The 27,849-nt window shown below is 37.8% G+C and overlaps 1 protein-coding gene across 1 annotated transcript; it reads right to left on the bottom strand.

Moving 5' to 3' along the window:
- Positions 1 to 1,025: 1,025 nt before the first annotated feature.
- LOC113232367 (sideroflexin-1) lies at positions 1,026 to 27,371 on the bottom strand. The gene is made up of 9 exons (XM_026467049.1): positions 27,132 to 27,371; positions 22,358 to 22,513; positions 14,546 to 14,700; positions 13,527 to 13,644; positions 12,798 to 12,873; positions 7,527 to 7,612; positions 6,626 to 6,753; positions 3,428 to 3,615; positions 1,026 to 2,827 (listed from the first exon to the last, which is right to left on the bottom strand). Exons 2-9 carry the CDS (start codon positions 22,504 to 22,506, stop codon positions 2,774 to 2,776), a joined length of 954 nt encoding a protein of 317 aa, XP_026322834.1. The 5' UTR covers positions 22,507 to 22,513; positions 27,132 to 27,371; the 3' UTR covers positions 1,026 to 2,773.
- Between the last annotated feature and the right edge of the window lie 478 nt (positions 27,372 to 27,849).

Below are 27,849 nucleotides of genomic sequence, written 5' to 3'. Positions count from 1 at the left end.
GATGTTACGCGTTTGTCTAGTAAATTAGTCCTGCGATCAATTCTGATGACCTAGGTCGATCATGACCAATGCGTAATGTGATCGGATCAAAGGGACTTCATGTGAATGATCGGGATACCAATAATATATACCAGACTGTTGAAAAACCTCTGAAATTAAAACCATAAAGTAGAATATTGCGAGCATGACACGCGTTTGTGAAATAAAAATGATCGGAACTCTAAACTGATAGAGGCCCGTGACCCACCGGTTATCGGGTGCTGTTCGAATAATTTTGATTTGATCGAACACAATCGACACAAATATCTTTAGTAAATATCTATTCACTCTAGTTTTTAATGGCCCTAATTTGTAGCTTCCGTGAAACACAGAATTCGACTGTGAACTGGCAAACGGTACTATCTCAATTTTGACAACTTTACATTGACTTTACAGGTGAAGAAAAGAATTGTTTGCGTCATTTATATAGCATCTGATTCATTAAATAAATAAAATGGTTTAAAAAATTTTTTTATTTAATAAATCAGATGCTATATAAACGACGCAAACAATTATTTTCTTCGCCTGTAAAGTCAATGTAAAGTTGTCAAAATTGAGATAGTACCAGTTGCCAGTATACAGTCGAGACGGTGACATTATTTTACCATAGTATAAAATAAGACAATTGGTGCAACTCTTACGGACGGCGCGCGGCGCGTCAATGCCTACACATCGGAGCGCAGGGTTATCACATTATAATTTTAGTTGTACCTACAAGTAGTAAACATAATTTGAAAAAATAAGATATTCATAACAATATTCTCGTGCTGTATTGAAATAACCTTTGTCAAACGCAGTACTTACATATGAATGTTTTTATACATGGATCGTAGATTAGATAATTCATTAAATAGAAATATGCACAGCTGCGAAATCAGCGTTATGGTAAAAAAAATCAGCATTCGCTGATGTGTAAAAGCCTTGCTGCTACATTTTAATAGAGTTACACTGTATACTTATTATATTATGGTATTACATCCTCAGCTGTATTAATTAAAGGTATTAAAAACAATCTTTACATTTTGAACAAAATGTACTTACTTAAATAAATCAATCAGATCAATTATACCTTTAATTGTATATTTGAGTATAAAATTAATAAGACATTCATTAAAAAACAGTAAAATATATGATCAATAAAAACAAAAAAACTTATCACAATTTATATGGAATGTAAATAATATAGGTTTTGGAATATTATTTTAATATGCGTTAATCATAGACATTTAAATTTTTTTCTTAAGTATCGTTTAAAATTTACACTGTACAGAACATGTTGCTAATTGAAATAATATTTCTAACTAACTTATTTAACATTTCTTAATAAATATAGGGAAATAACAGAGGTTCCGAACCACAGCCACTTTTCTCACGGCCCGTGACCCTAACGCAATGCTTATCGTATTATCTTGAATAAGCTTATTTTCAATTTACTTTTCGGAGCTTCTATTACTACCCACAAACAAAATAAAAGGTAGTCCGGTACCTTTTGCTGACCGGCTCTTATTTTATTTATAGTGACACAATCAATGCTCTGCTGAACACGGGTCTTATATACGAAGAGGTTGGACTAGAATTAGTTGGTATATTGTTCAATCTAAATCTCTACATGGTGCCGTCCATCTTTAGAGGTAAATGTACAGGGTGTTTCAAAGTTCAATTATACTTTGATAATGTTAATGTTACATATATATAAGATAAATGTTACAGTGTTCTATTTTTTTCCCTTCAAAGATAAGTCCACTGAAGCCCTATTTCACCGTGTTGTCATAGGTACAATCAGCCACACATTAAGCTATAGAAGTTGTCTTTAACTACAAAACTATTTATATCTCTATAGCAGCAACTCAATGCATTTTAGAGCGGTTACACACGGAGACTTTTAGCAGCGCGTCTGCAGCGAGTAAGTCGCGATGCAGTCGCTAGTCCTCGTACGTTACACGTTGCGTCATCGCAGCTGCGTCGTACTACGTATATATCAGAACGACATGCCACACGCTGCGTTAAAACAGCGCGCGTCGACGGAACAGCTCGTATCGCACGCAACGCACCGGCAACGCCCGTGTGGCATCACGCTTAAGCAGCGATCAGAGATGGGCAGTGTGTTAAAACCCAATTAACTCGCACGGGTTTTAACCAGGTTTATCCCAATTCTGCTCGAAACAGTGAATACGGAATTTTAAATACTTGTATACTTATTACAAATTTTGACACAAAAAATCTTTTTTAGACGAAAAAGCGGCAACTTCACATAATACCCACCTTGCAATCCTTTGGATTCTCACTGCTAAGGGTGCACATTACGATTCAATTTTTATTATGATCGATTCAAGTGCATATGCAAGATTTTTTGTATCGATTTATTTCAATAGAAAGGCAAATCGAATCGTCTAGAAAGCAATAACCATTTTGTATTAATATCATTAAACTTGAACAAAACTCGTTCAAAACAATAAATATTTATTTGTAAATAGTTTTGCCCGCGATTTCGGGCGTTACGTTACGTTACGTTAAACGCTTTGTTAACGCTGGGTTAAAACCCAGGCGCTGCGCACCTATTTTGTATGTCACAAATGTGCGTTTGTATCGGTGTCCAAAGTGTAACCGTTCTAGGGAAGACCGCATGAAAATTTCTGTTCAATTCCGTAATGATATTTTCCTATCTACCATGAACTCTTGAAGTAGTTAATATAGTTAGGACGTCTACGAAGCTCGTGCTTGTTTGGTTTTACGTTTACAAACCCTTGTTGTATACTACAGTGTCCACGTTTTTGCTTCTGGCAATTTTCTGAAAATAACACGGAAGCATGTGAATTTAAGTATATAGTAATAACATTGTGCCAGAATGATAATACTTGTATTCTGGTAAAATTTAGTTACATTGGCAGTTGAGTCTGTTATTACTTGTGAATCTTTTCAAGCCTCTTATCTATATAAATTAAACATGTAATTGATAACAGCTGTTGATGAACCTAATACATTAAAGAAACAAGTAAAAAATGTCAGATGACATGTTATGCTGTCATTTTATTTTTAATGTTCTTTTTTCGCTGTTTTCTTTTAACAGAGGCAGGATTATTACATTTGATTTAATTTTTCTTATTTCTTATTCTTGATACTTTTTAAATAACATATTTTCGTGGATAGATATAATTGGCCTATCCAAAAAGTGATAAAAGTAAGTTAGGAATAAAATTGTATTGCCCGTGGATAAAGTTATCTCAAATAGAATAAGCTAACATCTTCGGCGAATATGTTGACTGACACGCCCTCAGATTTATTTGCTAATTAATGTTGCCATAATTTAACTTAACAGTCCAGATTTTAAAATCTAATCAAGAACAAAACTTACACTTATAACGAAGTATAACTGGACAAAGTTACTTACAGCCAATTCAGGTTCCAATCTAGACACAGGAAAGGTAGCTTGTTGTGGGAACATGGCGCATCCGAGAGGTGTGGCGATGGTGACACAGAATCCCACCGACGCCAGCTGGAAGGGTAATATCAGCCAATGCCTTCCCCCGCGGAACCACCCGCGTTTTAGGCCGAAATTCGTCGCCATTGGTGTTAGTACTGCAATTACAATTAAATTAGTTGGGCAAAACGCGCTTTATACACAAGATTTTGAATATAATATTTAGTAATTAACTAAGGCAATCGGTAGACACGTAAAAAGTAACATCCAGAGTCGTGGTTTTTCACTGTTCAGTTATACATGCTTATTTTCATACTACTAACAACCTTCCTGGACTATATTACTAACATTATTATATAAACAACTGTTGTTCCATGACTATTTACAAAACATTATAAATTTACCAAAAACGAACTTTTAAGTTTCTTTTTAGTATCTGACACTTTTTACAAATGAACTTGTGTAGGTACATTACAATTTAAGTACGGCAAAGAATCAGGTAACACAACTCAATTGTAGCGTATATCGCGTACAGAGAATTTCCTACGATTTCTGCACTAGGCAAAGCCTTTCTCGCAGATAGTCGATAAATTTTAAAATTTTAGATCTGTATTTTTAGCAACGCCTTCCGCATGCTGTCATTCTTAAAAATAATTATGTATGTGCTTTCTTTTCGCTACCGCACAGAGTTATTACCGTTTAGAGCGATCTTTAATAATTTTTTTTAAGAAAGTAAAATCTGACTAATTATTTAAAAAGTTGTAGTTTATGATGATAGTAATTGTATAATACAGTCCTGTGAGGGTTATTATTTTACAAATAACCCTGTATACATAGTTCCAAAATTATATAGCATAAGAATTTATTTTCCATGCAAAAAGTTAAGTTTAAAAAAACCACGACTCTATGACAATTAAAGAATACATTATATCAAAATGTTGTATGTAAACCACCTACCATGTTATTTGAATGAACTTCTAACTACAAAATGCCTTACGAACTTTCGTTTAGTGTTTAGAAGCTCACTAATTTTAGTAACGGCGCGGCTGTAGCGCCACAATGGCTCCACTGTGGCGCTTCTATAAGTGTCTAATTTGAAGGTACCTTATTTTTAAAATAATTTACATGTGAAACCTTGGCATTTTTAACATTTCGTAATATCTACTATGTAACTACTTTTACAGTATGGATTGTAGTGATAAAACGACCAGATCTGAAGCTATGGGTATTTGTGCGTACTGTCTGTACTGTACAGTACTGTAAATAAAGAAATATTAAAAAAAGAAACATACTTTCATATTCTATCTTCATATATTTTTTTAATTTCTTCTAGGTATTAACCACGAGCGCATTCCGCTTCAAAAAGAAAAACAAAGTCAAAAAGCAACATTCTATATTATAATAAGTGAAATATTAATATTACTTTGTTATTAAACAGTAATAATTGCAGAATATTTCAGTTTAATTAGTCATTATTTAAAGTTTTTGTACAAAATTAGGGTCCTTTCTCACTTTGAAAAATACTTATTAAAGAAAAATTCCTTCGATACCAGTTAAGATATTATGTACCTATTTTTTTGGGTGATACAAAGAGCAAACGCACTTAGGGTAATTTTCAGGTAAGTTTTTTGTACTCAATTTTGGTGACAATTTCTTTTTATTTAAATATTTATAGAATATCACCATGAAGTATTATTTAATATTCGAGTGTGGTCACCTGAAATATTCTTTTATATTTTACGATGTTATATTCGAGTAATTAAATATTAAAAATCGTCACCAAAATTGAGTACAAAAACCTTTCCTGAAAATTACTGTTAATGTAATTAAAAGTACTACTGATCCACACTTTTAAATTTAGATAGCTCTGTTAGGTATTTTCGTGGCTATCGTCATTTTGAAATCTGTCACTTTTTTTATACGAATCTCAATTCACATGTGGCACAGAAATTTTGGTGATTTCGACGAGAGAAGGTATTTTGTATAGGCAAGTTCTTTTTTTAGTTGTTAAACTTAATATTACTATTTCACTTGGATTGGAAAAATATGAGTTCTATGTGTATTTAAAAAACGTAACCATAAAATTAGGTGATCGGGGAAGTGTGCCCACTTTAGTTGCGGTAAGTGTAAGTATGTGTCGCACTTGCCCCAAGTCAGAGGTGGTAAACATTAATTTATTATTTTAGTTTTGTTTTGGATAAAACTAGTGATGACATTTGAGATTAGCGTTTCAAGGAAGAAGAGAACAGCCAGAAAGTATCACTGTGACTAAATCTCGTTTTTATCTTTAGTGCATGTCGTACGGTGAACGGAATACATAGCCGAGTCCGTTGTATTTTTATCTAAACGGACTCTAGGGACTTTTTTAAATCAGAGTAAAAGAGAATAATCTCATCACCCCTTATAAAAACTATAAACCAGGTCAAGAATCTTTTATTATATTATGTTCTAAGCACCAGTAAAGTGGCTTTTTAATTTTCTTTTAAAAGGTTTTCTACCTCTGTCTGAAGCACAGTATGACACACTTACTCATAACTTTTTTTCTTAAATGCTTAAAGCAACCTATGTAAGTGACACATGATTCCTTGTTGTACTTAGGTAACATAATCTTTGCATTTTACAATAAAAAATAGTTATTGTTATAGTGTCGTGCGTTAGCAATGTAAGTCACACTTGCCTCGGTTCGTCGGGAAAGTGTGTAGTAGTGTAAAGTGTGTGTGTAGTAGTGCTTTCAGTTTTAGACCTTAATAATAAATTATTAATGTTGAAATTTTATAAAACATATTATTTTCAGTCAATTATGAGCCTTATTAAATATTGCCTATAGAAAAAGTTGAAACCTCAACCTCAAATGGCTTGAATTTTATGTTCAAAATAAACTTCGTAAAAAGTATGTCACACTTACCCATACTGACCTTATTAACTTTATTGAATATCACGACTTTTGTACGAATTTTAACAGTTATATTTTCCCCAGTGCTCGGAAATTTGGGTGCAAATGGCGCAATTATAAATGATGTTGGGAAGCAATTGCCCGTTTATTTCTCTTGCGTCGTGAACGACGAAGGTTCTTTGAATGTGTTGTGAGTGCGCCGCACACCCTGCACCATAGGCAAAGACGGCATTGGCCCCAGCAAAGGTGGTAGTGTTAGTGAAACCAAGACTTACTCATTCCGGGTATGGCCATGAAAATCCTGGAGACGACGACGAGGCTGATGCCGTATCGTGCCGCGTTCCGCGATTCTCCGATACGCTCGCCCGACAGCGTGAAAACCGGTGTGCCGTTGATTATTTCACTGGAATTCAACCATCATCAGCTTAGTTCCATTTCATTTTACATGGTTCCTTTTTATTTTTAAGACTTTTTTCCAGTTTAAAACTAGATTATAAGAATTCAGCTTTTATGTTGCATTACGTGGGGAAACATAAGGCTTCATTTCGCAAAGAAATACATCTTGGCTTTTTAAAAATAACCTAACCTAACAGAATGTCCGTGAAGGTACCGGTACTTGTTTAGGATCATGGGATTTCCCAGCCACGTCGATCCATTTTCTGGGAGGGTCTTCTAGCTCGTTGTCTATGCTCGAGATCCTGCACCTGCATTGCCACGGCGCCCGTCACCCTGAGGCTTAAGTTAACAAGTCCCATGTGCTTGTAATTTCACCAGTACCCTTACCCTATCCAAACCGGAACGCAGTAGCAATGCTCACATTACTTCTTGGCGGGAGAGATAGGTAAGGTGGCAGTACTTTTTTTTATAAAATCGGTTGACGGGACAAATAAGTCGTGCGCCTGATGGTAAGCTACACGCCTGTCCATAACAGTTGCAGTGCCACTCAGGGTTTTATTCGCAAAGTGCTCATCACCCATGTGCCTGTAATTTCACCAGCACCCTTACCCTTCAAAACCGAAATTTCGAGTAACGCTGACATTATTACTGCTTGGCGGCAGAGCTAGGTAAGGTGGCAGTATATTCCTGGACGAACTCTTTCATAAGAAGCTCTACTGCTACTAAAGCTCTAATCTTTACCAATCGTAATCAATCTAGCGACCACAAAATATTAAATACCTGCTTCTCATCATGGGAATGTTGAGGCAATTGGCGCCGGCGACAGCCGCGAACGGCACGAACCGCGCGAACAACGGATTCATGTTCTGCAATATTTGATTATTTTAATATTGATACAGTCGTATTAAATCAGTGGACGGATATGAGCCTTTGAAAAAAGGTTGATTAAGAAAATGAGGATCAATTATCGCTACGTTTGACCTACCAGCAAAGGACTGTCTGAAGGAAGGATTTTCTGAGCGCAATTTTTCGCGCCATCACCTGGATTGGTTTTTGAAGTATTTTGACACCTACAGTAGATCGGCCGATATTGTTTAGCAATCTTTTTAGCAAAGTTAGAGCCGTTACACACGGCGATTTTAAGCAGCGATGCAAGCGCGCGACTGCATCGCTACACTTGGGATTTTTAAGCGATTGCATCGAAGCAATCACGCGTTTGTATCGATGCAATCACGTGTTTGTATCGAAGCAGTCGCGCGTTTGCATTGATGCAATCGCCGGTAAATAGCAAGTGCGCGTTTCACGACCGTGCGCTTGCATCGCTGCTAAAAGTCGCCGTTTGTAACCACTCTTATACTGCAGTCCGTTAGTAAGTTAGTAAGTGACAAAATAATGTTATGAGATAACATAAAAAACCATAACCCAGTTTTAAAATATTGAAATTGTTTAACGATATTTCAGCTAAGCATCATTAGGGTGAGTTCCGATAAGTCGAACACGTTAACTAATTTTAACTGTTTTTAAAAGACAATTTTGTGTTCTGTCTTATGCTATTTGAAACGGATATTTGACCATTTGTCGCTTCGCCGCGTTTTATTTAGTAGACGGCAGTATATCGAACCATTAGCGTAAGCGATAAAAAACAAATTTTATAGTCGAGGGTTTTTTTATATTTCTAATAAATGTGATACTAAATTGAATTTTAATATATAAGTAGTATAATAATGAATTTCGTAACTGATTCTGTAACAGCTAATTTTTTTAAAAACAATTGAATTTTTGGAAACAATGTTTACAACAACATGTAGAGTTGAATGGTGCTGGTATGGCGCGGGCGGTTCACTTTATTCCAATATGTCAATTCAGCAATAACATTAAGTTAAATATCTCTAAATACAACATTGTGTCTATTTAAATGGAAAATAGAATTCTATTATAGAGATGGTAGTGATACTTAAATATCCATTCAAATGAAAAGTAGAACACTATTCTAGTGGCAGTTAAAATATCTACTCAAATGAGAAAATGGAACAGTGGGGCTAAGCGTCTATTGAAATGGAAAAGTGTGAATAAGTATCTGCTCAAATGAAAAGTACAATAGTTATTCTAGTCAACTGGAATTGCCCTTTACTGTAACGAACGAATGAATGAAAAATTTGTCTATCTAAAACTAAAAACTTAGTTTTCGGTAGAGATCATGCGACATGACATTCTGTTTTAATTATTTTGCTTGTACTAGTTACGTATGCAGAGCAAATATTCAGAAGTATTACGCGACGTGGGTAAATCCGTGACGTTTCGCAAATATGTAGGAACTTTATTTGTGTACTATCTGATTAGCAGCTGAATGATAATTCATTTTCCACGACACTAACATTCTATAATTTATACTGTGATTTTGAGGTTAGAAAATATATATCGGTTCGATTGGACTTGAAATAATAGTATGCCCCTTTCTAGTCATAACTAACACATTTGCAAACATTGTCGAATTACAATTTTTCCGTACTAATACGGTTAATTTTGCTTTGATCGAGTGACAGGGACACTGGCTTTATTTCAGATTTTTTTTTTATAAACGAAATTAAAGCCATTTAGAAAACGTATGTCGCATACTATATATATGTACGTGTTCCATTTAGTTCAGTTGATATAAAAAAAAACTTTAGTATATTATGTAAATTACCTATTTAATACTGAGGTTTTCTTGTAAAATTTCGAGGTAAGTTTGTTTTTTTTTCTATCGTGCAAATTCGTAGGGATCGTGTTTTCACGCCGTGTACTAATCAGAGTATAACCTCAATATATTTTTTTTTCAAACTGATTAATTCAACACTTTCACTGCTATGCGGAATCAACCAAAGCCATTTAGAGGTTGTATCGACTCTTTAACAATAAAACTGAAACTAAATAAGATAGGTATTGAAAAACCGAGGGGGTTATACATCTCGTTTTGCTGATGACATATACTATGTCAATAACTCAATTTCGTTAAAAACGTCGATTAAGTTAGTTGATGATAGGGGGGCAGTATGGAAACCTAGTTTTGAAATACATAGTTTGGAAAGTCTCGTTTAGGCTGCCTTTCCACCAGAGATGTGTGACGTAGCGAGACGGTGTGCGAGGAAAAAATCCACCAACAGGATTACTTCATTTTCCTAGCCTCGCTTAGCGCAGCTCCGGTGGGAAAGGGTTAGCGAAGCTAAGTATTTGTACATACAAAATAGCGAGGGATGCGCACCCCACCACACCGTACCCCGCCCGCGCATAGCTGAAAAGATTCCGTAACGCATCCTCGCACCGCGCCGCTGCACATCCTCTCACCGCCTCGTAACCTCGCACATCTCTGGTGGAAAGGCAGCCTTATTCTGGTATTTTCGAGACTGCCTCGACTTTCGAGTTTTTTTCCAGGACGCGGGAATACAGCGAGACGGAAAGCCCTAGATGTTAGGGGCACGAGATGGCCCATCATCTGAATCGCACCGTATGTCACAATCCCGTCCCATTGTTATGCATTAGCCTCCTTTAAACTATCACTACTTATATAACATTTTATTACAATTCTTTGTAGGCATAACAGTGAATAACGACACACCTCTGTGACGTAGTTATTGACATCACTCTAATTGGAAAAATAATTTTATCAAATCATGTACGCTATCACGTAGGTAATAAATAACAGAGTTATGTATGATTTAAGTACGCATTAGTAATTTGTTGATTGTTGATATATGAGATTATTTTTCGTTTAATAGAATGCGATTTGTTTACTTTTCTGTTCCACGTGATGTATGTACAGTAGACGCCCTAAGATACCTGACCCTAAGAGCGGTTACACACGGCGATTTTTAGCAGCGATGCAGTCGTTAACCGTCTGCCTTTACACACGCGCGCGATTTTACGCAGCGATACATAAGCGCGCGACTGCATCGATACTAACGCGCGATTGCATCCTGCTAAAACTAGCTGTGTGTAAGTGTGAAGAAAAGTGTTAAACAAACTTAACCTTTAACCTGTGAGCCGCAAAATTCATTTTGATATGACTTAATTCCTTATGCATTATTAATGATTGAATGACGTTGTTGAAACTTTTTAAGGCAATTTGGTCTTTAATTACATTACATAAATACATATTTCAACTGTAAAGCTGGCATTTCTTTACACTTTTCTGTTGAATGTGTAAGATGGCTCTCAGAACCAAAAGGTCGGCTAGGGTCAGATACCTTAGGGCATAGACTGTACCACTAATGTACTGCGTATTTTTTATCATTTGTAACTTTATAACATCGAACTTACACTTTAACTATCTCAATGTACCTTCCAGAAATGGATTGCAGTATCATTCTCTATCATTGTTCAACTTTCAGCCGCAATCAAGCAGTTGTTCAACGACTAAGACTTCGGTGACCCAAATGGTATGTACAAAAGTGTACCATTGTCGTTGAGAGATTTTTTTTTACATGAGGTCCCGGGAAAAAAGAAATGTGGTACAAGACCATGTAGTCTGAGCCTCCTCGTGTTCCTTGTTAGACCACATAGGCCCAATTATTACGTGGGGCGCGCTATAAGTTTCGGGAATGAATAAGAAAAAAATACTATAAATGGTCAGAAATGAATTTATTGTTTCTCAAAATATTCTCCATTAGCGTTAATGCACTTTTTCATACGAATGAATAAATTTTTTAAATATTTATGCGCCTCCTCCGTGACAATCTCTGAAACATATTTTTCATACTCTTCGGCAGCCTTTTCATGTGATGAAAATCGTTGACCGCGTAACTGGTTCTTAACTTTTGGAAATAAATAAAAGTCACCAGGTGCCCGGTCGGGACTGTACGCGGGATGGCTCATAAGGTCAACGTTGTTCACCTTCAAAAATTCATTTGTCTGTCTGGCCGTGTGAGAACTGGCATTATTTTGGTGCAAGATGATACGGCGTTTACGGTTATTTTTACGGAGTTTGTCAATAGCTTCCTGGTAACAAATGGTGGTGTACAAATCATTATTCACGGTACAACGATTTTCCAAAGCAACAGTAGCAACGTGTCCAGTTTTATTAAGATAATATTGTTAAAAAAGAAGTGCAAAAGTAAAGAAGTGTAAAAGCGTGCAAAGCCTCTAAGCGGATGATTGCCATCCGCTTAGAGGCTTTGCACGCTTTGCACGCGCGCCACTTTGGTTGGTTTCGGCTAATCTCGAGAGACCCATACGCTCGATTGCTGCTTTGTTTTGGGACCGTTACTATAAATCCATGTTTCACCACCTGTTATGTCCCACACCAAATTTGACGCCCCTTCATTGAATCTGGTAAGCATGGCATTGCACCAAGTGACGCGATCCGTTTTTTGAGCCTCAGTCAAATTGTGTGGGATCTACAGGGAGCACAGCTTTTTCACACCCAAATGTTTGTGTGGTTTTGATCGTATTTGACTCATGCCTATGCCTAAAGATGCCCGAATCTCATGGTATGTCACATGCCTGTCTGTTTTGATCATACGGTGCACAGCATCGATGTTTTTATTGCTCACAGCAGTGGACGGGCGACCATCATGAAATTCGTTACTGAGATTCACACGACCGCGTTTGAATTCTGCAAACCAGCTATAAATATCGTCGTCTTGCATGGTGCTTCATCTCCAAAAGCAGTTTGAAGCCGAGCGAAGCTCCGCTGAGCTGTTAAATTGCACTTAAAGTCGTAGAAAACCATACCACGAAAATTTTCACGAGTTAAATCCATTGTGATAATATACACAACCAAATTCTAAAATGACGTGACAATGTAAAAACAAGTGACTGAAAAGAGACTGAGTGAAACTGTATTCTACAGCCAAAGAGTTCCATTGTCAAATGTACCTAATTACTTTTTAAATATTGTTTATGTAAGTGGCCAGTTCCGGAAATTTATAGTGCGCTCTATGTATTAAGCACGGCTCAAATTGTTAGCGCGCATAGGCTTCAAGACGCATAGCATAGCAAAAGTGGAAGTAGGTATGGAGGTAGTACTTACTGCCCCGGATGAACTCTTTCACAAAGGGCTCTACAACTACTTACCTTTACTTTGGAATTGAGGTAGAGCGCGGTACCCAATGCGCCTCCGCAGGCACAGCAATATGACGCGACCATTTGACTGTACACAGAAATTCATTATATTCAATATTTCTCAAAGGATTTTGTGCTATCTTCAGGGTCACATACATTATTATGTATCCATCAGTATGATATTGGGTCGATATAACATCTTAGTTAAGTAAGCTCAGGAATTGAGCCTTGCTCTTGCTTGCTCTTAAAAAACAAAATGCCTATGGATATCAAATAACCAAAGAATTTTAGCTATAATTTCAGTATATGTAGTGTACACCTATTGATTATATCATCATCATATCAACCGGAAGACGTCTACTGCTGAACACAGGCCTCCCCCAAAGATTGCTAGACTCGTCGGTCGGGCGTGACATGCATCTGGTTTTCACCATTCCGGTTCTTGGTCTCCTTTCGAGAACCTTTCTGCCCCAACGGCCGTCAGTTCTATGAGCTATGTGCCCTGCCCACTGCCACTTCAACTTGCTAATACTTTGAGCTATGTTGGTGATTTTCCTTCTTCTACGGATCTTCTCATTTCAGATTCGATCACGTAAAGAAATGCCGAGCATTGCTCGCTCCATTCGTCATTGTCGTCGATAGGCGCCGGCGCCTGCAGTTGCCACTTCCTTATCAGATTGATTACCTTTTTCTTTTTTTTTTGATTACCCGCTTACGAGTATTGAATGACTAAAGAAATACCTGACAGGTATAGGCGTGTCCCCGCCTCTGTTGGTATAATTGACGATGGCGTTGAACGTCTGATTCAGCCATTGCCAGAAAACCGTCGCTGCTGTCGTTCGGTAAAATGTGATCATCCCTATTATAAATAGGATAATATCAAACGGGGGTATGATGTGTGAGAGGCCCTACATTGACCAGAATTGACCTATAGAAAAGCCGTGAGGGAGGCACAACATTGACTTATTCCACTGAATTAAGCAATACAAATGAGGACATAAGTACACGTAAGTTTTGGTCGTCTTGACCTTAAATGGCCACTCACCTAACATCACACCAGTATAGACACATAGTGCTCGGCAAGTTACGATGTTAAGAGCAATAGTGGACTGAGATACATTACCCTATACATTGAGGTACGTATAGTAAACTCGTCTAATTTCGTGATACATCTAATTTGGTGACAAAATGTTTGAAAGCTAATACAGATTTAAATGAAAAGATTTTACGCTTTTGAAAGGAACGTTAAGGTAGAACGATAAGTTTCCTTTTCCTTTGTTAAATACTTGTACAAATTGAGCGAGCCAGATGGTAACAATCGACGAATTTGTCACGTGAAGCGCAGTTTTGCTTGTAGCGCGGACATGCATTTTTTGAACTCACATTATTTATCTATTTTAAATAGAAAAAGTGTATATTGCGTTAAAACTGTGTCAAATTAGTGGTAAAATCATAGGTTATGTCGTTCAGATAAGAAAGTCAGCTGGTGTTTCATAGTTTTTGAATTACCTAATCCATATTTTGTTCACTCAAAAAGTTAACATTTTTCAAATTTTCATAATGAATAATGAAGAATGATAGACTATCATTTTGCGAAAATTTTACAGGCAAATTAGATTTGTATGTTTGTATTGTATGATCAGAGTGGAATAAAACTGCACGCGTGTCTTAGTCCATTCAGATCGCGCGTTCGGATGCGACAAAAAACGTTATATATATAAATATAAATTCAATCAGGTAGTTACAGCGAAAAACCTTACCGCCAGTGATCAGGGTGTTCATGGGCGCCTGCGCAGCCATGCGTCCGATCAGGATCATCTTCTCACCAGTATCGGGGTGGAATGCGCTGTCATATAAGTACTTTGCAGCCCACAATTTCTCTTCGTCGTAACCAGATGGCATTTTTTGGGTTTTCCTACAAATAACATATTTAAGAAGTTTTCATCTATTAAGAGTGATACTAACCCAAACGTTTTAAAAATGTGGATTTATCGAAGAATGTTGGAAGTATTGGGGACGGATAGAATCACATATGACAACGTATTGCAGAGGATGCATACGCGCTTGGACTTTCTGAAAACCATTTCTTTTTTATAAATTGCGCATTTGATCTCCTTTTTACCAGATGGAATTGACAATGAAGCATGCACACCTTTTTTTTTTTAAATAATGTACATAATGCCTATTCAATGTCGCCTTGCAAAGGTCCTAGTAACAGTTTCCAGACCATGAAGAGCGAAAAATATTCCCTATTGCAGCTTAATCTGAAAAAATCACATATTTCCAAAACCTTCCAGAGTGGCTCAATATCAGTACCACAGAAATGTTCCGAGCTGCAACTTCACGGTTATATATCTAGATATATGTCTGTGGTTATAATGATAGTAGACGTCCGCTAGGAGAAGGCGTACTGTTAAATATACGGAACGGAGCTGCGTTGACAAGTGAAACGATCGCTGGTTAGCTTTGCACTGATTTATTATAATATGAACTGGTGGTGGGCGCAGCCACACATACCTACATACATAACATTCCTCCCTCTATTATAATAACCTAAATTAATACAAATATTAAAAGTACTTTTTATAAGACACAATGGGACGTGGGCGTAACAATCTTTTTGGTACAACTCCGGGACCCTGTGGCTTGTCCCGGGTATCGACTTCGGCTTCCGCTTCGTAGAACTCATCGTCGGAATTCGATTGTCTCGCAGTAGCGCAGACGGAATCAGCTAGCATCTCATCGTCCCTCTGTAGAGTTCCGCTCGCATATTCGTCCTCTCCCGACCATGGAGAATCGCTCGGCACATACAGTTCGGCTCTCCTTCCACTGGCTGACTGTGAAGCAATATTCGGTGATGGGAGTTCAACCTGGGGTTCCGGTGATTCGGGAGACAGCGATAATGGTTCCGACGAGGACAGCGGTGTCAGAGACGACAGCGGCGAAGACGGCGGCGGCGGCGGCGGAGGCGACTGTGGCGGCGGCAGCGGCGGCGGCGGTGACGCAACAGGTAAGTTTACATTTGAACTATGTACCGAGTCCCAATAATTGTTACTAGTCCCTTTGTACAACATTAATTGATTTATGTGTCTTTTATACATTTCCGAACTATCGATATCTTTCACTAAATATAGAACATTTCCTAATTTTTTCTGTACGATTCCTTTACACCATGTATACTTTGTTTTATTAATAAATTTTTTGTACAGTACAATGTCGTTTTTCTTTAATTTTTTAACTCTGGTTTTCCCTTCCTTATTTCGTGTACACTGTTGGTTATTTATTATATCAGGCGACGGCGGTGGCGAGGGTGCCGATGAGTTTGGATCAATCAAATCTAATCTAGATCTTAACTTGTGACCGAATACCAGTTGAGCCGGAGACAGCCCCGTGGTAGTGTTAACAGAGTTACGGTAATCCATTAGGTATTTCAGTAATTTTGTCCACGTATCCCCCGCGTTGAGATCCAACAAAAGACACGACTTTATTCCCCTTTTCACAATTTTTACAAAACTTTCGGCCTGGCCGTTGCTCGACGGGTGGTAGACCGGTGACGTCATATGCGAAATCCCGTTTGTTGAACAAAACAACTCAAATTCCCGCGAACAAAAAGCTGTGCCGTTATCACTAACAATCGTTTTAGGAACACCGAATCTAGACATAAATTCACATAATTTTAAAATCACTGCCGCTGATGACGTGGACGTTTTCATATTGTATACCTCTACCCACTTAGTATGTGCGTCTACTGCTACTAAGTATACACAACCTTTAATTGGACCAAGGAAATATATGTGAATTCTATCAAATGATCGAGCTGGGTACTCCCACGGAGTCAGCGGGGCGCGGGGCGGCGAGGGGCGCAACTGAATGCACACATCACACGTACCTATCATGGTTTCCACCGCTTGGTCAATTCCTGGAAACCAAAATCTAGAACGAGCCTCGCCCTTTGTTTTAACTATACCTAAATGCGACGAATGTAATTCTTTTAACATTGTCTGGTGTAAACTCGCGGGGATGACGACCTTATGACCTCTCATTACGCATCCATTCTCATAAGACAGTTGTGATCTACACAAATGATACGGTTTTAACCGAATATCATCAACTTTAGGCGGCCAGCCTTTCATAATGCAGTTAATGACTAGACGTAAGACTATGTCCGATTTTGTTTCTTCGCGTAATCTGTGTAAAGTGACGGGCATGCTGCCGTCTACTACGAAACAGACATAGGTCGCCCGGTCATATGCTACCTCGCAATCGCAGCACTTGCATTGTTCGGTGCACGCGCACTCGTGCACTTCTCTCGGCAGGCTCGCGCGCGACAGGTAGTCCGCACTGTTATCAGCGCTGCGAACGTATTCTATTTTGTAGTTATAGCTACTCAGAAACAAAGCGTACCGTTGTAATCTATTTGCAGACATCTCTGGAATGCCCTTATGTGGCCCGACAGAAATGGACAGAAGTGGCTTGTGGTCCGTTCGTAATATGAAAGGTTCGCTTCTGCCATACAAATATTGATGGAATCGTCGCACGCCATAAATTATTGCAGTTGCCTCTTTCTGTATTTGAGCATATCGCCTTTCCGCCGCATTTAACGTACGCGACATGAAAGATAAGGGTCGTTCTACACCGTCTTTACCTATTTGAGAAAGAATAGCTCCCAACCCCTTAGGAGAAGCGTCGACGGTTAAAATGATCGTCGCACTTGAATCGAAATGTGTAAGAACCTGTTCCGATGTCATAACTTTTTTAATTTCTCGAAATGCCGTATCATGAACTTCATTCCAGTCCCATTTACAACCCTTTTTCAATAATTCATATAAAGGACTGAGGATTGCGGATGCATTTCGTACAAAATTCCTATAATAGTTTATGAGCCCTAGGAATGACTGCAACTCACTAACATTTTTCGGAACTGGTGCTTCAACCATGGCCTTAATTTTTTCCGGTGCTTTCTTCAACCCGTCTTTCGTAATGATATAGCCAAGATAATGAACTTTATCCTGAAAAAATCTACATTTTTCTTTTTGTAATGTAAGGCCTGCGTCCTGCAGCCGCTTCAGCACAGCATTCAGCCTTTCAAGATGCTCCTTCCAGTCCTTACCAGTGACCAAAATGTCATCTAATAGACATAATACGCCATCTAGACCTGAAAGCACCCCTTCGATTGCGCGTTGAAAAATGGAGGGTGCGCTGGCTAACCCAAATACTAATCGAGAGAAAGTATATAACCCACGGTTTGTATTTATGCAAGTAAGATTTTTTGACTCGTTATCTAAAACAAACTGGTTATATGCCATAGATAAATCTAATTTACTAAAGTGTTGACCCCCATGTATTTTAGAAAACAGTTCACTAGTTGTGGGAAGTGGATATTTTTCCACCTGCAGCTGTTTGTTTATAGTTCTAGAGTAATCGGCACACAATCTGACTGACCCATTCTTTTTAAGAACTGGAACTATCGGAGATGCGTATTCTGAGTGCTCGACAGGCTCAATAATACCTAACCGGACCAACCTGTCAATTTCGTGATTGACCTTATCGCGCAAAGCGAATGCGACGGGACGTGCCTTGCAGAAAACCGGTTTAGCATTATCTTTCAACAACAACTTAATTTTGTACTTGTTAAAAGTGCCTAATTTGTCCGAAAACAGCTCTGAATATTGTTGTTGCAACAATTCAACAGGTGGTACAGAATCCACACAAAAATTCACCGGTACCAATTGCAAATTAAACGCTGATATAAAATCCCTACCCAGAAGAGGCGGGCCTCCGTCACGTATTACATAAAAGACAATAACGTGAGTTTGTCCCGCATAACTTATCGGCAAACGAAATATACCTACACATTCAATTTTCTTTCCATTGTACGTCATCAGCTGTTTCATAGTATTGGATAACGGCACATCTTTAAAATGAGTTTTATACAAGACCTCCGACACTACAGTTACTGTTGACCCACTGCACTGTCTATTTCAAATTGAAACGGTCTATTTTTAATTAGAACTGTTTCTACCATGGGTGCACCCCTAAATGAACGAATGTAATAAAGCTCACCGTCATCGCTTTCGTCATCCTCACCCTGGCCACCGCAATCCACCTTTACGTAATTCACTTTAGAACACATTTTACGCAAATGGCCTTTCACGTGACACTTTTTGCAAACGTAATTTGCAAATTTACACTCCGAGGACTTATGATTCGTAAACCCACAAACACTACACTTTACTTTGCCTACACTTCCACGGTTCCCGTTGTTTGAGATCTTGAATAACTGATCATGGGACGCGCTCGCTAGGCCGGCGCCGCCGGCGGCGGAGCTTGCGGCCGCGGCGCTCCGTGCCCTGACATGGTTCTCCGCGGTCTCCACGACCTTGGCTAGCGTGAGACCGGCTAAATCCTTTGCGTACAGCTCTTCTTTTTCTCGTCCCGGTAGCAAGCCCATTATGAACTTGTCGCGCAGCGCCTCTTCGACATTGAGGAAGCCACACTTTGCAGTCAGACCTCGTAATCTCGCTGCCCACTGAGAATGGGTTTCACCCACTTGTTGAGCGGCCGCGTAAAAGTTGTGACGCTCACCAAACCCGACACTCTTTGGTGTGAAGTGAGTGTCTAAAAGATTTAATAAATCTTCGTAGGGCACGTCGTCGATTTCCTTGGGTAAAGTCAGGTCCGTTGCTAGCTTGTAGGTACCCTCTGTGAGTGCGCTTTGCAGGATCGCCTTTCTTCTCTTGCCCTCAGGATCCGTCGATTCATTAAAATTATTTGCTACGAAATATTGCCCAATACGACCTTTATACGTTTTCCATGTGTGTGTATTGTGATCGAAACTATTTAAAATCCCGAACTGAGCACTAATATTCGCCATTTTGCACAATATTTTTTTTTTGTTGCGGGTAGTTCGTCGCCACTGTTAAATATACGGAACGGAGCTGCGTTGACGAGTGAAACGATCGCTGGTTAGCTTTGCACTGATTTATTATAATATGAACTGGTGGTGGGTGCAGCCACACATACCTACATACATAACACGTACCAAGAAAAACAAGAATATAAAAAGAATAAAAACTTATGACAATGACCCGTTCAGCTTTTACAGCATGTCTTGATTTATAATATTTGAAATAAATATTGTAAATGATAAATATATACAAATACTAGAGTTTCTTACTCATTCTTTTCAGGAGAGTCTGCCTCAAGAACGAATAGTTTCAATGAGTTCCACAGAACTTTTCCGAACTGTAACTTCACGGGCACAAGTGGCTAAAACGATAGCCGACTTTCGGTAGAAGATTGCACACCAAGAAGAAGAAAAAGAAGAAGAAGAAGAAATAAATATCAGTAAACCTAATGTTTTCAGCATTCGTCAGTCGCACTGATGAACATCCGTGAATTTTGTTATGTTGTTTCCATAGTTTGGTGTTAAAACTTGGCACGGTGTTTTGAAAATAATATCTGAGCCAATTGTTTCTGACAATGTCCAAAACAATCACAGGTGTGTAATGTAGATACAATAGAAGCTTACTCATTTAGATAATGTTATATATTATCAGCATTTAGATGTTGATTACCACAGTGTGACTTTTATATTATTCTCCTGATTTTCCGAAGTAGTTTCACGGTCTGTTAATTAATAATTATTCAGTACATAACCACAAAAATGTTAAAAACTGCGCAGCAGGTAGACAGAGTACATTATTAAGCATTATATATAACTTGACTCAAACCTTTGTTATTTGTTTCTCTATATCGAATGTTAAGGCCAAATCTGACCAGTTTTGATTGGACCAGATTGGAACGAATGACGATCCTATGTTTGGACATATATTTCTCAGCATAGAAATCGACTCAACCGTAGTCAAAAAGTTGAGTAACTTAGTAGTAGTACTTAGTAGTAACTGAGCTAAGGTGAAAAAGGGCAGATCACGTGATAACACAGGAAGACGGCAATTGGACATGAGCCCCTTAGGGAGCGTTTATTTGACACGAATTTCATCGCGCTAACGCCGCGCGGGTACCGCATGCTCGCCGCGCAGATACCAAGTGGCCGGCGCGCAGCGACCGCGTGCATCTAGCTGTTATGGCAAAATACGCTCTATTGATTTAGCTTTTAGGTTTTAACTTAAATGAGCGCCTCCGGCCCCGGGCGAGACTGGCTTGTCTTTGGACAACGCGTGCACGATCGCGCGGTTGTCTTGTTCTGAGGAATTTAAACGTTGCTACCTCGTAAATAGAATTCAGATTCGCCAGTAATGTACGTGAAAGCGTGGTAATTGGGCAGTCACTGCGCAATAGCTCCGCGAAAACTGTCGCGTCCTGTAACTGGGCGCTAGGCTGCGAACAGATTAACTACGTGCAGTCGATCTCGATTTCACGCAGTTGATTACGACTTCACGCATTAATTGCAAACATCAATCTGTTAGCAGCACAGACTATGCCTGTGGTTAGCAGCCTTCATCGAAAAGTCAGTCCCTCGGGATGGCCATGGACCGAGTTGAATAACTAACAAAATTGAAGATCCTTATTAGGCGACATAAAGCCTAAATTTTAAGATAGATGGCGAGAGTCGATGTCTAATTTGCCAACCTTTATTTATACGTTACTTGAATTCAGTTAAATAATTTCATTAAGAAAGAAGATGTCATGGTACCACGATTTCGTTTAACTAAGGTAAACGATTATTTTACGGGCAACTGTACACTTTTTTACAATAAGGTTCCGGAGAATATATTAAGATTAATCGTTTCCTAAGTTTAAAACTTACATTAAAAGTATTTTAATTGAAAAGCCATATTACAAAAATGAAGACTATGTGTTAGATAAAGATGTATGGAAAGATGACATGGCTCTAGATTCCACACAAATTTGATTCAAAGTATTTTCCATAGCATTTAAGTTTATTTGAAAAGAGCAATCCCTAGAGTGTCTTGCTCGTTGTTCTCAGGGAGGTCAGCGTGGTGAACGAGCAGTAGCTTAAAAAATGGCGTAAATGATTATTTGACTTTGACAGTGTTGTGACGATCTTCTTGGTTTAATTGAGCTGCGCGTGGATAAGTTAGAGCAGAGGTTTCTAAACTTTTTGTCTGGTGGACCACGCGTAATTTTTATCTGTTTTGCGTAGACCCCTTTTCAAATACTTAATTCTTGGCAAATTTATCAACTACAAATGCGTGTCTGACAGCTAGTACAGTATACTAGTGAGAAACTTTATAAATGAAAATAAAAAAATATGTTAAGTTTTATACGTTTATCTAAACGAGTATCGTGATAGTTGCCAAATTGTTTTAAAGAACTTCATAGGTAATTTACGTCTATTATAAAATAATCTATACAATGTGGATTATTCTATTTATGGACCAAAATTTTGGCCACGACCTGCCATTAACGTCTCATGCATTGACATGGACCCCTTGTAAGGTGAAAATTACCCCTGTTGGTCAAAATAGACAACTTTGGGAATAATCGAGTTAGAGGAAGTGCGTATGTTCAATCCGATACATCCACTGGTGGTGCACATGTCCCACGGCAACGTCCTGGTAAAATATTGTAGTAAAATACATTCTTACCTGAACTCAGTGACGATCTTCTTGGCCTCGTCGAGCTGTTTGTCGCTGGCCAGGACATTAAGCGGATTGGTCAGGTGGAAAAAGTGCGTAGCTCGTCCCCAGTACGTGTTCTGGTCCCAACGAGGTTTGGTTAGGTCTATAAGTGACATTTTTGTGCTGCAAATAAAATATAATAGGTATTAAACTGATGTTCGTTCGTCCTAAATGTAGAACAAATTTCTTTTTTAACTCCTTTTGTTCTCGTGCAGCGCAGTTGTAGAACAGACTCCCTTCCCATATCCAATCTAGTACGTCTATCGCTTCTTTCAAGAAAAGATTGAAAACGCACTTTCTTGCTGAACTCTCTTTGTAATCATCTTATTGTTTTTTACATCCTTATTTAGGTATTCATTATAATACTTATGTAAGTAAATGGTATTTTATATTTATTTTTTATTTATGTAGTTTATTACATTTCTTTTTCATTCTCTCTTGCACGCTATAGCCCGCTTATAACCTTAGCCCTCACTGCCCTGGGTTGGTTGGAAGAGATTTCTTTTAGAGATAAGTGCACCTTTTGCTCACTTTCTGTTAATCTAATATTTCTGTTGTATTTATTTGGTACAATAAAGAATTGTATACATATAAACGGTTACACCTAAATAAGAGAGTTATATCCTCCTAAAGCCACGTGCACATCAAAATGTACGTACACATTTTGTGAAGTGATTCAAAGCCAGACAATATTACTTCCATAATCGTGTAAACGCCCAGTGTACATGCATTATAATGAAAATACTGCATTCAAATTTATATTTTGAATTTTAACTTCTTATGTTACCTAGTGACGGGACGAACAAGTCGTGTGTCTGGTGGTAAGCGACACGCCTGTCCATAACAGTTGCAGGGCCACTCAGAGCTTTAAATTGCAAAGATCTGAGGGGCACTGCCACTGCGTCTGTCATCCTGAGACATAAGTTGACAAGTCCCACCCAAATGCCTGTAATTTGTAATGTAAAATAATGACACCTATCGATCAAAACGTATTCTTTTAAAAACGATTTATTAATATACTGTGGTCAATTAACATGAACCACCCTTGAAAGTGTATCTCCTGTAAAGATAACAGCCAAGCAATGTTTAGAATTGTTTATCTAATCTATTGTTTATGTTTCCATTATAAATTGAGTACACATAGTTAAGGAAGTAATTAGAATAATATACATATAATTAGTTATCGAGACATGACTTTTCTGAGAACCTACGTGAGAGTTGGGAGTATGCTTGTCGCGGTTCGAGGTCTTGAATTCGATCTCCATCGGAGCACTTGCGCCACCGAGTCATTTTCGAATTATCCGCAGTAGGTATAGTTGCGTAATAGATAGATATATAAACACTTTTTTTTTACTTTCGTGTATTTTTGTGTGTCATACTAGTATGACACACAAAATATGTGCAATTTCCACAAAAGTATGAGTACTTTTGTGTGTCATATTATGACATACAAAAATACACAAAAGTAAAGGTAGGATAGGACGCTGACTTATGCCAATGTTTCCTAAGGCACTGGTTTTTTTCTTCAGAGGGATTTAGTTTTTTCTTATAATATCAAGAGACGGGACGAACAAGTTGTGCGCCTGATGGTAAGCTACACGCATGTCCATAACAGTTGCAGTGCCACTCGGAGCTTTAAATCGCAAAAATCTGAAGGACTTTGCCACTTCGCCCGTCACCTTGAGACATAAGTTGACAAGCCTTGTGCCTTTAATTTCACCAATTTTTTTTTCAGATTACACTAAATTTACTTTATGACACGCCTTTAGAGGAAGTTCACAAAGCACTTGGAAGACTTAGGAAGTTTTCTAAACGCACGCAGCGGTGAACTGTGGTTAAAGGCGAAGGAAAAAAGGGACAGCGAAACCTTTGACCGATTGGAAGAGAGTGTTAGACAGACAGACTGGGTGGATTTGTAGTTTGTAGTTAATTTTAGTTTAGGTTAATAATTTTTTGAATCACTGTAACGCCATTGTACCACGTAACAACGTTACACAGTTTCTGAATAAATGAATAAACACTCTCTATAAAAGAGATCATTGTCCTGTAGTGGGACGCATACAAGTTGATGATAATAATGATTTTATCGAGAATATATATTTTTATATGTGCCAGTCAACCACACCAATTACCCGGCACCAAACTAGGAATTCCGGTAGGTACTACGAGCAACGAAGTTAGCTTTGGGGCACTTTCCAGAACACCCAGTCCCAAGAGATTGTTTCTTTACCAAATTGGCTTCACCGACAATCGAACCCGGGACCTCTTCATCCAGCGCCCACACCCCTAATGCAAACCGTTTTAAATAAAATGGTAATTTGATTAATTAATCAAGATATGTTATCAACAATATCTTAAATTAATGAAAATTTAAATCGTTTTCCATGTAATTTATTTCATTTGAATATATTGAACTTTCTCACATAATTTAGAGTTCAATTTAAATTAAAAGTGCGCAAAACTGTCGCTGCCCTTATTACAATTGTTTTCGTAAAATTACAATGACCTTTGCAAGTATAAGTTGTCCAAGTAGTTCTAAATACGAGGGAAAATATCGCGAAGATACAATTGTGTCGGTGTCGAAAAGAGTTTAACTTAAACAAGTCTAGAACCCACATTGGGCCACCACACGGTTAATCATCCATACTTTTCTAAGGAGATCTGTCGTGTCTTTCTCGGTCGTAAGACATACAATAAGTAGACAAAGATGCAGTATTTACTTAATCCATAATCTATATGCTACTTTATTAGAAACAGTGCTCCTTGAGAAAGAGTTCGTTCAAGGAAGTACGTCATGCCACCTTACCTATGTCTGCCACGAAGCAGTAATGTGAGCATTGTTGCGGTCCGGTTGCGAAAGGTAAGGGTGCTGGTGAAATTACAGGGATATGGGACTTATCAATTTATGTCTCAGGGTGATGGGCGCAGTGGCAGTGCCCCTCAACTTTTTTTGCAACTTTTTTTCTATAATATAGGTGACGCGACGAACAAATCGTGCACCTGATAGTAAGCTACACGCCTGTCAACAATTGCAGTGCCACTCAGAGCTTTAAATCACAAAGATCTGAGGGGCGTTGTCACTGCGCCCGTCACCCTGATACGTAAGTTGAGTAATTTCACCAACACCGTTACCCTTCAAATCCGGAAAACAGTAATGCTGACATTACTGCTTGGCGGCAGAAATAGGTAAGGTGGCAGTACTTCCCTGGACGAGCTCTTTCACATGGAGCACTACTGCCACTAAAGGATCAACTGTTATGGACATGCGTGTCGCTTGCCACCATCATCACTTGGAATAAAAGAAACTATAATTCGCAACGCGATCTAAGTGCATGCGTATTGGTGTTAACCTACAACCGAAATCAAAAGCGATATGTGTGTTCAAAATAAAAAATACGAGACACCGGAATTTTCATCATTCACGTCTATCAACATTACTATCGCTACTATACTACGTAACTTGATGTTTTTCAGATCACTTACGTAAACGAGTCATTATTAGATTAGGTATTAACTCGCAAAATAGTTAATTACGACGATAACAGATCGATTTATGGAAGTTTGTTTTCGTTTACTGAAATGCTAAGAATGCGGAGACAGTTACAGACAGACAGTAAGGTCATATCTCATTTTCTTTATTTCACGACCTTAGGCCCAGAAAAGTTAGTTTGAAAGTACACATTTTGTTGTACAATCCTAACATAAGAAAAAATTTCTTTTCTGTCAAAATCTGTTATAGCGCGAATTCACTTTTAAATGCTTTAATTTTATATCAGTGATTATACCTTGAACAATAAAACATTGACACCCTTTCTTCACTATTCATTTTATACTTTTAAATTTGAATTTATCCGTATTTTAGTCCTTCAGGCAACTATTGCCATACATTAAGAAATTCAATTATAATGGTAGTCTTATATGGATATCTTTGCAATTGAAATGTTATAGGAGTTTTAATAACAAGGTGACTCACGAGAAAAGAAAAATCCCCAGGTGAGCCACGGGAATAAATATTTTCCCGTGGTCCATCCAGGTGAGCCAGGAAGGTGGACCTCGGGCAAGAAGCGTAAATTATGATACAACCTTTGGATTAGCTGTACTATCGATTTGAAGGAATATTACTAGGTAGTTATTCTAGACTTGTAATATAAACAACTTAGGTTACATAAATTCGAAGTTAAGCATTTGCTAAGAAACATTTACTTGTCAGTAACAGAATTTAGGACACAGAACAGTTTCAGTTAGCTTAACACCTATTGGAAAGAACCTCATACACTCTATTCAGCCGCAAAAATCATATTTTGATATCATGAATGTTGGGGCGATATTTTTACAAATATTTCACTCAGGGAGAACACTTATCGTGAATTTACCTTTTAAAAAGGTCTTGGCGCAAAAAAAAAAAATTACGTAAGGGCAGCAGTGCTTATTACTAAGAGCACAATAAGATAAAATTAAGTAAAACTTTTTCGACGTTATCGGTATTCCTTGACCTTACGACATCTTATCTCCAGTAAAACGACGTATTTCCCACATGTTATAAAATTAAGGATCACTTGATTTTCATAGATCAATAATTCCAACATTAAAGTATTTGAAATGAGAATGTTGAGCTTTCTTTCTATTTATTACGGCATAAAATGCAAAAGAGGTTCAAATAATATTTATGTTATTGTAAAAATTGTAATTAAATCGGTTAATCGCTGAATTAAATATTAAAAATAAAAAGATAATGTCTTACCTTTATTTTACACGTTTTGTTTCGAAATTTCGATAAAAAGGGCGTAAAGTAAACATGTATAATTTTCAATCTTCTACGTGTGACTCATTTTTCTTTCATTAATACACTACACATTATTTTGCAATATAAATATATTACGAGTTCAAATGTTGCGCCCTGACATAGCATCGGTTTGAGAACGGAAGTCACAATGACATCTAAAATCGATGGACGGAGACTTTTTGGCACTGGCGACTAGCAACTGGCGCTAGTGTCCAAAGAGTACCTTGAAATGTATTCCATAAAATTTCAATTTACGAAATCATGTATTTTCTGTTCAGTTGCACTAAATTTCAAGATTCTGCCAATAAATATTATATAAACATAATAATACAATAAAGTATATATTATTTTATAGCTGATGTAATGTCATATTATTTTGATGATTAATTTTAATACTAAACTGCGCGCTCAGTATTTAATAAATACTGAGCGCAAAGTTTGTTTTTGTGAAATGAAACTGTGGTTTTTTGTTACATTCCATGCAGTGAACACTTTTCATTCTTCAACTAAATCAATTTCGTGGGGATTTGTATTTAAATTTTAATATTTATTTTTAAACAAAAGAACTTAATGTCTAATAAATATATATACAAATATTTTTTGTGATAAATGAACCTTCTACGAATGAAAATAATAAAACTCGGTCGGGTTTGGATGTTCTGGAGCTGTCACTTTT

The sequence above is a fragment of the Hyposmocoma kahamanoa genome, unplaced genomic scaffold (assembly GCF_003589595.1).
Source record: "Hyposmocoma kahamanoa isolate Upper Pololo Valley unplaced genomic scaffold, ASM358959v1 76, whole genome shotgun sequence".
Classification (NCBI taxonomy): Eukaryota; Metazoa; Arthropoda; class Insecta; order Lepidoptera; family Cosmopterigidae; genus Hyposmocoma; species Hyposmocoma kahamanoa.
This window is presented reverse-complemented; position numbering and strand designations above follow the sequence as displayed.

What these genes read in the sequence shown, in the direction of transcription:
- LOC113232367 (XM_026467049.1), bottom strand. Translation starts at nt 22,506, where the DNA reads ATGTCACTTATAGACCTAACCAAACCTCGTTGGGACCAGAACACGTAC. An exon ending in GAACACCCTGATCACTGGCG is followed by an intron (nt 13,645 to 14,545) that starts GTAAGGTTTTTC and finishes TATTTATAATAG; the next exon opens with GGATGATCACATTTTACCGA. An exon ending in GACACGCCTATACCTGTCAG is followed by an intron (nt 12,874 to 13,526) that starts GTATTTCTTTAG and finishes TTCTGTGTACAG; the next exon opens with TCAAATGGTCGCGTCATATT.